Source organism: Bombus bifarius, unplaced genomic scaffold (genome assembly GCF_011952205.1).
Source record: "Bombus bifarius isolate JDL3187 unplaced genomic scaffold, Bbif_JDL3187 scf7180000007970, whole genome shotgun sequence".
NCBI classification, from domain to species: Eukaryota; Metazoa; Arthropoda; class Insecta; order Hymenoptera; family Apidae; genus Bombus; species Bombus bifarius.
In genome coordinates this window covers 4172104-4186171 of record NW_022884356.1, presented here as the reverse complement: position 1 = coordinate 4186171, position 14068 = coordinate 4172104, and the positions used below count along the sequence as shown (strand labels likewise).

General features: G+C 32.3%; 1 protein-coding gene across 2 annotated transcripts in view; it reads right to left on the bottom strand.

The window, feature by feature from the left end:
- Window positions 1-14068, bottom strand: part of LOC117210756 (RYamide receptor-like) — a 47193-nt gene that overhangs the window by 18131 nt on the left and 14994 nt on the right. Inside the window, exons 1-2 of one of the 2 annotated variants that reach the window (XM_033454086.1) lie at window positions 2581-2704; window positions 2331-2500 (exon numbers count right to left, since the gene is read on the bottom strand). In XM_033454086.1, coding sequence (XP_033309977.1) covers window positions 2331-2483 — 153 coding nt within the window. In that variant the 5' untranslated portion in view covers window positions 2484-2500; window positions 2581-2704. Of the gene's footprint in view, window positions 1-2330; window positions 2735-14068 lie in introns of those variants that run through there. The other variant, XM_033454078.1, reaches the window with a different exon arrangement.

Genomic DNA, 14068 nt, shown 5'->3' with positions numbered 1-14068 from the left:
TCGTTGACGATGATTTGACGTATGAAGATGCGATAGAGCAAGGCCCTTACAGTTGAGTTTCTTGTTGTAGTTGAACTAGCAATAGAGGAGACTGATGTTCCGCTCTTATATAATTACAGAGGAAAGCTCGGTGTGGGTGTGTTTTCTTGAACGAAGAAAGCGGATTCGTTGCTCAAATTTTTCGTTAGTAAGGTGAGGGTAACGATATGTGATGTCTATTGGTTCTAGTCATGTTAATGAGTGGTGAGAGGGGAAGGAAACCTCCTACCAACCTTGCCAGGGGGTGTCATTGTTTACAGGAAAAACCGGATTTTCCGTTAGATAAATATCCACTTTTTCCGTTAGGTCACTACCCGCTGTCTCCGTAATTTTTAAGAACGTCTAATAAACCTAAGGACAATGAAGGACGTCGCACGGATCATCTTGCGCGACGTAACATTGTACCCAATCGATTTGTAAGAACAATATCTGTACGAACTTAAGGCACAGAAATTTATAATAAAAATCCTACGAACATACAACAAAATTTATTCTCTCTCGTCGAATGTCTTCTTCCAGATTGGTTTTTACGGTGTTACCGAGCTCCTAGAATATTTAAGTAAACTCTACTCAAACAAGTGATAGATACGAGCAACAGGCGATCGTTAGCCTCCCTAGATCAATATTTTCAAGTGACCTTTTGACAAACAAAGTGGACTCTGACAATAAAATGGCTATACACCCCCGTTTGTAAATATCAGACAACGATATTTTTAAGGAAGTTTAGAGAAGTTTGGTTTGAATCAAGTTCATGAAGTCATTCATGAGAAATGCATGGAACAAAAGAACAACGAAACGTTTATTTATCGATCCTGAAGAAAGAAGAATATTCATTGTATTATTTGTAACTGATGAAACATACGTGTTCTTCGTATTTCGAGATTCTAAATGGAATAATAACTCTAGAGTTTTGTATAAATTCCTAGCGATTTTTTCTCTTTTTTCCTCGGTTTCTGTAAGTGTTCCACTACTTGTGCACGGAGCTGGTATATATTTAGTAACCTGTCTGAATAATAGAACGTTCGCGCAAGAGTATATTCGAACAGTGGAACAGTTTCAAGAGGAAAAAGAATGAAAATGGGAAAAATATAGTAAATTGGTTAATAGTCTACCAGTTCTCTCGATCGAAAGAATTTTTTCATACGAGCAGTTTATTAAAATCGGCGCGGAATTCGCGTGTGATTAATGAGAAATCGATATTAAACGGTTAGGTCGGCACTGATATGCGAACAGGTCCGGTCATTTCTCCGTAGTTACACGAAGCTTATCGACTAATAAATTGTTTCTCTCGATGGTTGAACATCGCGTCTCCGAATGGTGAATAACGACACTTGTTAATGTCGACATCGTAACTGGAACTGGATTTCCATGTTCACGCGTGTGGCTACTCTGACTTGGACAACCGAATAAATGCTTTTGCTTAATTCGATCAAAATCAACGGATCGTTTCGCTGTTCGTCGATTTCGATTTTTCACGTAAAAGCATCAGTTAATTTGATGTAACGGTGAAAATAACGTGGTTAATATGATAGATATATTATTAATTCGCGAGGATCATTGAATATAGAAGAATCAGATTTAGGGATTGTGCCATTATTAGGGATATTCATTTCGTTAACAGTTGACTGAAGGTTTATTATTCGCTGATTGAACTGGAGAATATTGTTTCTCTACTATAATAAGCTTGAAATGTCTTTCAATATCATTGTATTTTTAAAACAGTAGTAAATAATAACAATAATAAATGTAAATTATTATGCAAAGTTTGTTGACCAGTGTTATTAGAGGACAATTGCAATGGAATCACTGATTTGTATTTATCGATGATTAACTGAAAATTCGAGGAACCTTTCACAATGTGGATTACTTAGTTTTACGTCAGCAAAGCAATATTCCTTTAAAAATGTTATAAGAAATATCTCAATGTCTTACATTCGCTTTTCACTAAAGATTCATTCTCTCGGTGTGAAGATTTATTTCGAATAGAACACGAAGTGGAAGGTTCATCGGCGAAGCTTTTGCACATCTTCCATAGTTTTCAAGATGATATCGAAAAGCTAGAACTTCGAAATAAAGTTTTTCTTAAGCTTCAGCAACCGAAAGGAATATGACACTCCTATTTTTATTTTATTCTTGAAAATTCGGGCACGTTATATCATTAAAGATCTGTTGGATCTTTTTTTCTACTTTAGTACCACCGTCCGCAATAATCCATCCTGCAGGACGATTTTACGATCTTTTCTCACCGATTCATACCTTAGGTACAAGAACAGAAAGACTATCAAGCGCACCTGCAAGTAAATTACGGTGAGACAAACTTCTGGGCCGAATGGCCAATATTGTAGTATCAGGGTGCTGATGGAGCTAGTTGGTACACAGAAGAGTGCCATCAGAATATCCCCGAAAGCAAGGTTCACGATGAAGAAGTTCGTAACAGTTTTCATTCGGGGACTGCTGTGTACTACGTAGCAGACCAGACCGTTTCCAGTTAACGCGACCACAAAAACGGTGCTATACAGGAAGCAGATAATGCTACGAAACCATTTTGTTGAAAATATGCTCTGCGATTCGGAGAAATAGTTGCAATCCTCCGGATTCGTTACGTTCCACGCCTCGAAGTCTTGAAGTCTCTCTAGCGAACGATTTACTTGTAAGTCCGTATTCATCGTGACCCGTTTATGTGGAACATTCCGACCTGGAAAAAGATTATTCGGCAAGTTAGGTAACGATTTCGGCACAGGGTAGATTTAAATAAATGATTTCATTCGATTGTCTGTTCGTTGATGCGAAAATTTTCGAATTGCGTATCTACAATGTTGGAAATAAATAACGCTGATGTGTTTATCGTTAACGAGTGGACTGTGAATATTCATGGAAATTCACGTTTTTATAAATATAATTGAGAAAAGGGAAAAAAGGTAAAGGATTTTTTCATCTATCAAATATTACCACAGATACTAGGAATGTGTTATATATTTTTATACAGAGTGGTTGGTAACTGGTGATACAAGCGGAAAGGGGGTGATTCTACGCGAAAAAAGAAGTCGAAAATATAGAATAAAAATCTACAGTGAGATCCGTTATAACGAGACGTGATAAAATGCACGCGTACCGAGCGAAAATTCAAAGTCGATTTTCTCGAAAACAAAGCCTCGAACGAAAAATTTTTATTCTATATTTTCCACTTCTTTTTTCGCGTAGAATCACCCCCTTTCCGCTTGTACCACCAGTTACCAACCACCCTGTATATTACACGTCCATGCATTTTGTACCTTGAAATTTCCCATAAGTGTATATAAATATCCGCAGTTTAGTTACGTATGGTTATCAAATATTGTAGCCAATCGTTACAGTGTTCTTTAATCCTTTGCATCATTTTCGACACAATTTAGATATTTGTCCGAGTTAAATATTCGAAAATTAAATTGAATTGTGCCTAGTAAACTTGTATCTATATCGTATGACATCTGTTGCTTTCGCACAAATTACAAATTCTCTCGATTACGATGCCTTTATTTCATCGCGTTCGTTGTTTATAATCGTCTCTACGTTTAATCAGTCCAAAATATATAAATCGACCAAGAGTTGACAATTAATTCAAGAATAAACGTTGGAAAATTATTCAGATATTACGAATGAATTAACTGACTACTTTTCCAACAATTTACTCGATAAAACCAATATCGATAGGGAGGAAACTGTGCAACCAGTTAAAACTTGCCACACGACATGAATTTCTAGCTGCGTCGCATTTCGAAATTTAAATGGCGTAACTCAAGGTATTGAGGTTGTTGCAGTCGATATACCACAAAACCAATGTGAATGTGGTTGATGGGATTTCTAGTTTACGAGGCATATTATAGAAACGTTAACTAATGGCACAGTTTCTACCGAATATCTTTCGCGGAAAACTATTTGGTTAATTTGTCTAGTTTCTACTAGCCTATTCCACGAAATATCAGAAACTTCACCGTTGCAGATTAATTAAAGTTAACTTCCGAACAAGCCAGAGCAACGTGGAAATTATTTCGTTCGTTTGTTTGCTTCTATAGAAGCTGACACAGATCATTATTCTTGCTATTTGGTAGATAATGTAGCAAAAAATTTAAGGGATGTTTTCACGAGTCGAAACAAAATGAAAATTTATCCATCATTCTCTGGAAAGAAGGAATATTCTTACTCTTTCTCGATTTAACCCTGTTATATATGGGCAATCGATGGATTAAGAAAAAGAAAACGAATTCATCGAATACTCTTCTGAATTTATCTATTATCGGAGAAAAAATTCGATATATCTGAAAAAATCGCCATTTTTACTGAAAAAATTACGTTCATTTATAAACTATTTTATTGCCAAATATATATATGTTACAGTTTGCATAATTATTATGTTAAATACAATATAACAATATAAAGACTTATATCATGCATTCAGCAATTGCATTAACATCTGGCATTAAAAATTTTATTAATACCACAACGAATGGTAACTAAACTAGAAACAAAATGAGAAATGAACAAACAAAACTCCGATAACGCTACATGTTGTAGGTACTTTCATAGCTTTGACATCAAAGGGTTTGACATATCAAAGGACAGAAGTTTAAATGTTAGTTAAATTGGGCCGCAGAGTACCTTTATTTTCTGTTTCTCCATGACGAACAGAACAACCTACACGCTCTTCCGTGATTGTAAATGGAACACGACTATTTTCTATTATTTTACTATTTTCTAGTCAAAGCCAATCGGCTTTTCTTTTTAGGTATTTGTTGCGTGAACACCAGAAAGCTTATCTCTTTCACGCCTGCTTACCTTTTTATCGAAACGTGAAAAATTCAATGCAGCATTCTACTCGATGAAGAAGACTTTATCGGTGGAAAATCTCATTTACCAGTGAATTAGGTATTCAATTATATTGCAGAAAAAAATGGTCAGATTCTGTTTCTGTTTAACCGAGGTTTTAGTTAATTGAGCGAAACTCGAGCCAACGCTCGTTTTGTGGACGAGTAATTCATTGTAATAATTAAAATACGAAATATCAGGAATTAACGAATCCGATTCGAATGTGATTTCATCTTTTTCGTTAATACCGGAATTTCATTCGAGTGTAGCGTGTAGATTTAACCATCTGTTCCATGTCTCCGGTCCCGTTTCGTTCGTCAAATAAAATTCTGCAAAGAAATGCAACTGTTTGTTAGTCAAACATGTAATTCCGTGTATTTTGAATTAATCAAGCAGAAAGAGAGAGAGAGAAGAAGAAGAAGAAGAAGAAGAAGAAGAGAGAGAGAGAGAGAAACAAAGGCTTGAATATCACATTGAACCGAAAACGCCATCGAAGATTGAAAAAATATTTACTTTATAAAACGTACATAATTGTTCGAAAATAGAAAGTACCCGCATTTTTTATTATTTTTAAAAAAGTATTGAGAGAGATTTAAAAAACACCACGAATATTACAGATTTGCATTTTGAAAAGGTTAAAAATGCAACAATAGCGAAGTCATCGTGTGAATTGTTTTCTGTGTGGATATATTTTAATTTGCACAAAATTTATAAGGGAGGGTCAAAAGACAACCGATAATCAAAATATTATTGAATGTATTATCCGCAAAAAAAGTTAAAAACTAGAGAGTAATTAAAATATCAAATGCATCGTTTATTGTTTGAAAATAACACGCGTAAAGTTATAGTAATTATTAGATTATTTCATTATGGATGTTGCTTCAGGATAAACATTATTAATAATATTCGAATTTATTTTGAAATGAAAATTTTTAATTAAATTAAGTTATAATTAAATTTATTAATAAATTATAATTAAAGTAATTACTTGATAATTATTATTAAATACGTAATTTATCAAAAATTTGTAGCTATATAAATTTATGGAGAACTCATGTTTTTGCTATTTCTGTGCAGTTTAGTCAACTTTCAATCAGCGAAAGCAATTCCTTTCATCGTGTTCTTAATAATAAAAAAGAAAGTATTCGTATTTATGATAAATGAAGATGTTTAAAGAATACATAAGCTAGATGGGTCAAGTAATTTCTCATGAACTGTGATTTGCAATCGAAACATTACGAATAAAAGCAACCGTAATTGAAGTGATTTTCATACTTTCTTCCTATTCCCATTCTTATTGGGTAAAAAACACTCATTTGTCAAGTTGTCAGCTCTCGACACGCATTTTGTGCCGAATAAAAATGTGAAGAATCATCTATTTACAAATATGACAGGTGCTAAAAGCTAAAATGAGAAGGAAAAGTGAAAACTTTATGCGTGAAGGCGTAAGCCGAAAGCCATTACGAAGTTAAAAAAATCAATTGATGGAAGAGTGAAAAATAAAGGATTACCAGTATTACGAATGTTGGAGTTCTATAGTTTGATCCGTAAGATTTATTTTCCTTCGTTAGATGCGACTATCGCTGGAAACTGGATTTTCAGATATTAAAAAAATGAAAACAATAAAAAATTACGGTTTTAAAGTACATGCACCCGTCGCATTGAAGGATTAAGATTTAATATTTTGTAGAGAAATATTTTTGGTTAAAAACAGAGACCTCCTAGTTTAGAAGTATTTAATCATGTATTCAAATATAAATATATTTTCTTCGCATTTTCTGAAATAAAGATGTCTAAATAATCTATTGTATATCAAGACTACAAGGGGAAAATAAATTACATTTTCTATTTTCTTACAGGACAATAGTTTGAAAATTCAGTACATTGTCAATTAATCTCGTTACAAAAAATATGCTTTTATTTAATTTTGAGGCAAAACATGTATTTTTCCACTCTCTTCTAATTTAAAAAATATTGCTTGTCATGATATTAAAATTAAAATAGCGAAACTCGTTAAAATATTGAAGATATTAAAATATTGTTTACTTTATGCTTTTTTCCGTTTTTAGTTATTTTAGAGTAGAATATTCAGTTTTGGTCTGAATATTAAAATATTCCTTTTGATAAAACGACATTAAAATAAAAAATCAACAAGGATGTACTGATATCTTCTTTTAGGATTTTCATATCAAAATAGATTTAGAGTAAGAATTTTTTCATATTTTGCTAAGACGTGTACTTATCAAGTTCTTCCTTTTTGGATTAAAAAACCAATCCATTTATCATGATTGTATCTTGTCTCTAAAAATGTCGAGTTGATATAGTATTCCCTGACACCCTCTGTATACTATACGAAGTTGAATAATCACATTTGTATGCAAATTTGTCGTAAACGCGATAAATATTACAAAATCGTCGCCGTATGTGTCATACTATCTCATATCGTTTTACATGTTATATACGTACAATTTAACAAAATGTTATTTCTAAATAACATGTTTTCAGTCCTATCGTAGATTACGTTTCCACATTATACACCTTCGGTTCGTAATAATACCAGGCATGTACTTTTTCCTCGTTTTCTAAACCTTCTACAAGTTACATTCGTGTTTATTCAGGTGTACATTCTTTTTGCATATTCGGTGAAAAACGATATCTTTTGGTAAGAAGTTCTGTCGTTCCAGAAATTTTAGCATAATCGATCGCATACGCGCACTGTGTATCAATTTATAACCAGTTAACATCACTTACGATTTCTAAAATTACTCTTAAAATTATATTAAGACGAACGATATAACACACGACAGTAATTTGTCAAAATATTTACAGAAGAATGTAACGTGATCGATATATCAACTATGGCAGCTGAAGGTTAATTTTATCGAATAAATGTTATCTTGTTTCAGATTATTCACCTGATGCATTTCGCCACTCTATAAATTCTACCGGGCTCTGTGCGAAGAGATAATACCAGTTAATCTTGCGTTTGATGTGCAAATTTTCGTTTCATTGGTGTTGGGTCAGTATGTATCTTTCATAAGCCAGTAATCTATGAGTCGAAACACAGATAGAAATACGATCAATCGTATCAACATTTATCCAAAATCTAAATTTCCATCTTTGGTTAACCATTTATCTTGTAATATCGAGTCAATATCGAATATTTCTACCTTGAATTAAGTCAAGGTTTGAATATTTTAAAAAAGATACGCTGTTACAGATTGCAATAATCAATTGTTTACTCGAGCACTTATTAAAAAGAAGGTAAGGCAAGGTGTTGAAGGTGCTTCACGTAAAATCGAAATTTCCATTTCTCGTTAAAGGGGCTAAGTTTGAAGGAATAGCTATGAAAAATTAACGAAGCAAAAATTAGTCAATGCCCTGGATAGTTGGATCAAACTCGTCGATGGCTATATTCGATAGGTCAGAGGATTTTTTTCCTGAGAGATCCGGAAATGGAAACGATGACACATTTTCATGCGATATTTACGTTTTTGTGCTGTACCACCTACCGAAGGTATTTTCAGGGACTGCTTGATTTGTTTTACACCAGAATGATTGAATATGGTAAATCGCCACCTAAAAATGTAAAAGTATAAAAGTATAGTACATTCTTTATGTTGACACTCGATTTATTCGAAATTCTACATATATACGATTTTTATTTTTTCCATAGACTCGTTCATTATTTATTACTCTCTTATTCGTTTGTCTTCCTACTTTTTCTTCGCAGTTCTATGTCTTTTAGATCGTCACACATATCTGTTTCTTGTTATCCTATTTTATCATTATATTTCATCTCGGGATTAATGCATTATATTCGAAAACATTGAAATATAATTAATACAAATGGTGCAATAAATTATTTACTTACTTGATTACTCACTTTTTCTCTTGGGATTATAGAATTCATGATACAACTATCACGATATCAATTGTCAATTAAATTTAAAGCGAAATTTATTTATATCGAAATGAAATTTTTTATCAAATGAGAATTAAATTTAGTCCAACGTTTAACTTCTTAAACATCCGTAGTGCAGTGATAATTGTTGCAATGAGCAACCTGTATATGACAGAATGTAAAACTACCCCTGAATTTCATGAGCTTATTACGAATGAATCGATGAACGTTACGTGTTCACCGTCGCAATTTTAGGATAAAATATCGCTCCATAAACATGGTAGATAACGATGAACGTGCTAAATGCATGTATCTCAAGGCGTCAAGGATCAAAGGTCAAATGTTCTACGTACATACACCGAAGATATACGATACTAGGAGGTAGGGCCGTTTCAATTTCAATCTGTTTTGTTGACGGTATACTTTTTGTTAAAATGTATGTAGTTTGCAAATATTGAGCATTTGTTGATTCTTAAGCTTGTACGCATACTCACGCTATGTTCAGATAAATTGACTGGGGAGTCAATTACAACTTTCTCCTGAGAATTTTTCTTCTATCGTTTTATCACACGAGGGCACCATCTAACGATCTACACGGTGACTTACATTCAAGTTAAAACCGGTAAGAATAATCGCTTTCTTTCATAACATTCTGAAATATTCTGAACGTTACAATCCCGAATCAGTGTAATATCGTCGATAAAACTCTTTAAAGTCAGCATTACGAATTCGTTCGATCAAATTAATTTTTGACATTAGATTATTATGGCTTTTTGCTTTATTCTAGGATTTTTCAATATTTTTACACGTCAATCGAATTTATTATAACCGCGCCACTAGCGCTGGTGTTTTTATTCCTACGTGAAAGTTCATTCTCCGTGAAAACCGACAAAATTTGGCTTGCAAAATAACTTTTAAATTTTTTACTCTATTTTTCCATCCCGTACGTAATATAAATTTACATCTTAAACGAGCAATTTTTACTTCTAACTCTATATATTTTCAAGTATCGTTTCGTAACAATAAATAAAGAAATGATATTATCTGATAAACAATATTATATAAAAATATTACACCTGTATATTCTCTTTGATATTAATTTCGATTTTATCGGACTTAATTCGGAGTATAAAATGAGCGTACCACTTACTTGCGTGCATATTATTTTGTAAATTTCATTATGACACTCACTTTAACTACTGCGAATTTTTGCATATATTAGGTTGCCTGGAAAGTTCGTTCCGATTTTTAAGGAATTTGGTCGACACGAAAGATCGTATTGAAAAGTTTTTTGTTAAAAATCCTTCCGAAGGAAAAGGTTCTGGAGGAATGGAATATTTAAGTTGCGCGAAGGATGGAGAGTGGTTGCGGAACAAAGTGGTACATATATAATTCAGTAAATGTATATCGAATCGAAATGTAAATCGGAACGAACTTTTCGGGCGAACCAATACTATTTCCGATATATGTATCAGCAATTTTCTGAATTTTTGACTTGTCCATTTCTATGCTTATGGTTAAGATTGAAAATATTCTATTCGATAGCTTAATATCAGTATCAAGCATCCTTTTTCTAACGTGTGCAAATTTTATGAATCTAAATAAAGTAGTTGTATTTTTATCATAAATTATTAATTCTCCAATGAAATGAAATCAGTAAAAATTCAATTATATTTTATATTTATTATTGCAAACTTCTTTTTATTATTAATGTTACTCATTTATTATTATCATCTATATGTACATACTTATATACGGAAATATTTGATATCTTCTCGAAAAATTTATTGCATTTTCTTATACCTAGATTAAAAATCAATTATCGTTTATCAATCGCTATAGTTACGTAACGTATGTTCCTTGTATGTAAAAAATACTTTTTGTTACTTGTATGTACACGATAAATCACTAAATATCAACATTTGACCCGAATGATTTAATTGGAAAATCCAGCGGACATTTCTGATCTCGATACGCGCAATATATCGTTTATCATCGAAACACGGGTATTAGCGTGTAAAAAGATCGAATTTTTCCTTATATCGTAAGAAATATCAGCGTGGAAAAGACAGATCTGTGAACAAATCTTGAATCGACCTCCTTCAAATCCATCACTGTCTAAGCTTAAAACTTGCCTACAACGACAAGCAGATAAGACGAAAGCAACATTTCACTAAATCTTCTTTTTGTAGCAATGCCAAATTTTTCCCTCTGACTTTTTTCACGTGATCTTCAAAACGATCATAGATTTTTCTTCATTGTATTCTCATCGTGGAAAAATATTCGTTTAAACTTCTCCAGTTAGTCAATTTACCTTCTGCTTGATATAATTTCATGCAGTCGATTTTGATTTCGTCGGGACGAGGCAGGTTCGATTAGCATTCATGGAAACTTATTTAGCAAATATTTGTACAACCGATGAGTTGGAAAGTATCATCATTCGTACTGTACCGACGAACAAATTCCATCGAGAATCGACTAATGGGACCATCCTTTATCGCTTTAACTGCATTTGCGCTGAATTTGTATCATACAATTGCGTCAGTTTAAATTATATGAATTTCTTTTTACTCCCCATTTATATGGTATTTTTGGAGCGATATTTCTACTGTAATAGATATGTAATAGATTCTACTTAGTCTTTTTATGAAGTCTGAAAAGTTGATTTTTTTATTTTTTTTTTATTTATTTAATTATATAGAGCATAAGATTAGTTTAAATATAATATAAAGAGTATTCTATAGTATAATGTAATCTCTGCAGTATGAAGAATATTCTCGATAGGTTTCATCAGAAAATTCCGAAAACTAATGAAGTTATAATTAAAATTGCAAGTGTACATGCAAAGTTTCTTGATAAAGTGAATGAAATCTTTGAAATGAAAGCTAAATCTGCAAACTTTAAACGCATTCCTCTCGAAACTTTCTTTTCCATTTTCAGGATTTTCGATAATCTGCAAGTTTTTAATATTGTTTTACGAAATTCAGTAAAAAGATTTCTCTTTCTTTTCGCGAGAAGAAAATTTCGAAATGGTAAGTTTTTAAGAGAATTATTTTTATACCAGCCATAAATTTTCAATAATAATAAGCCAGAATTTAAATATAGATAACGCTTCGTTTCCAAATGCAGTGGATAAATTAAATATATCGAATCTTTTTATTTCCACGCTAAAAATGAATAGAAATTTAAACGTCTCTATATTCAGCATTCTTTTCATTCTGTCAGAAAGAAGGGCAAACGAGAGTCTGAAACAATACTTATTTCGTCAAAAATAAACCATGCGAGAACATCATATAAGATATTTTATCGTAGATACATACATAGTTCAACGGTAAAATACACTTTGATAAATCAATGGAAAGAGTTCCAGTGATACACATCTACAGTATGTCGAACGCGAAAGTACATTTCGATGGAGCAGTCATATCGATTTCCTGATAGACGTTTGAACATGCTTTTAGAATCATCTGTTTGCGTTTAGACATTTCAATAATAGTTCTGCGTCAAAGATTTTCAGCCGAATAACGTGAATGACAAGCTAAAGGTTCATTCAGCGATATTCGCCGTAATAATTGGCATAATTGTAAATGTCCAATAATAGGAACATCTTTCTATCATTTTATCATTATTATCCAAAATATTTGGTAACAACATGGCAACAATGGATACTTTTCCCTTGTTGTCTTATAATATAAACGATTTCTTATTAATTTATTGTGTTCGTATTAATTTAATTAGTTTATTGTGTGCAGTATTAATTTATGAATAAATACTACTTCCTTAATTAATTTAAGAATTTTGTTATTTAATCCTATGTAAATCCTGCGAAACTTTGAAAGCAACGAAATCCAGGCAGTGGTTGTCTGACATAGTTACATGTAAGCTCATTATCCTTCGATGATAGAAATTTTGTAGGAAAAAGTTGTTAAGGGGGAAAAAGAATTCGTAAGCTGTTGCTAAACTCGTGGAGAAGCGAAATTTCTACTTCGCATTACGTATAATATTCCAATAAAACGTATGCTTTCTTGGTAAAGTTTGCCTCTTATATTCCCTTGTTAATCGTACGGATGTGTAACGTAAGGTGTACAAAAGAAAAGTTTTGCACTACTCGTTACCTTTTATTTGTCATGAATACTCGTCAATTATAACTTTTGATATTACGGAAAGACAAAAAAGGATACAACTACTTAACGCATTCATAATTTTCTAGAATATAAAGATAAATATAATCAACTAAAGCGATATATCTTTCATTTTATATAGGAAATATCAAGTGAATGTAATTTCCTAAGGTGAAAGAAAGATCGTATTTGTACGAAGAAAGAGAAGTTTCCGCCGTCAAGAAATATCCTCGCAAACTTTATTAATCCCTCTTCGAAAATGATAGAACGTTTCAATGGGATTTATTATAGGCCGATATGGATACCGCAAATTCGAACTTGCTCGCTATCGGATCAAAATTACAATTTCATCGTCCACCGGAAATAATGTTAAGTGAGAGTTTAATTCCAATTTCGACTGATCTAACTCAACGTATTCGTAGTTACGGGAATACTTTTGTAACTTTTCCACTACGGATATAGAACGGTCTCTTTTTCCCTGGTATTTGAAACGCAAATTCTCGAGGATTACATGTTCGCAATTTGAAAACCGATCTCGTTCAAAGAAACTACCTCGCCAATTTCCTACTGCGTTATAAAAGTGTACACTTAACTCAACTATAAGGTTGATTGTTTCACTTAGATGTTATCAAGTTTCACTTTTCCATGACATGTATGAAAATGCGAGGGGAATCTTTTCACGTTTAAGTATAATTTCTTTACAATTTAATTACGCTTTTGGAAAATTTACAAACGATTATTATCAGCTCATTTTTATCAGTTACTAATTTTTTATATTAAATAATTATTGCGTAATTATTTTACCAGACAACGTCTGAGAATTATATAAGAATAATTCCAATGACTTTTATTAATATAAAAGGCAAGAAATAGTATTAATTTTTATAAGTATGTGAATAATTATACTATTTTAGATAAGAGAAACTAATCTCCACTGTGTCTATAACGTTGTTCCAATTTTAGACAAAGTCGTTCTAGTTACCACAAGTGATTCAAATTCTTTCTCAGATTGTGCTCAAGTAGATTTATTCTATTGTTTCAGAGGAATTATCTGTCGTCTGACATGACATTCCATTAAATGGAACTAAAAATGAGATGAAGTGGGACAAAAGTTCTTTCTACCTGCAACGTCTTCCAGTCAAATGACGTTTTAAAATTAATG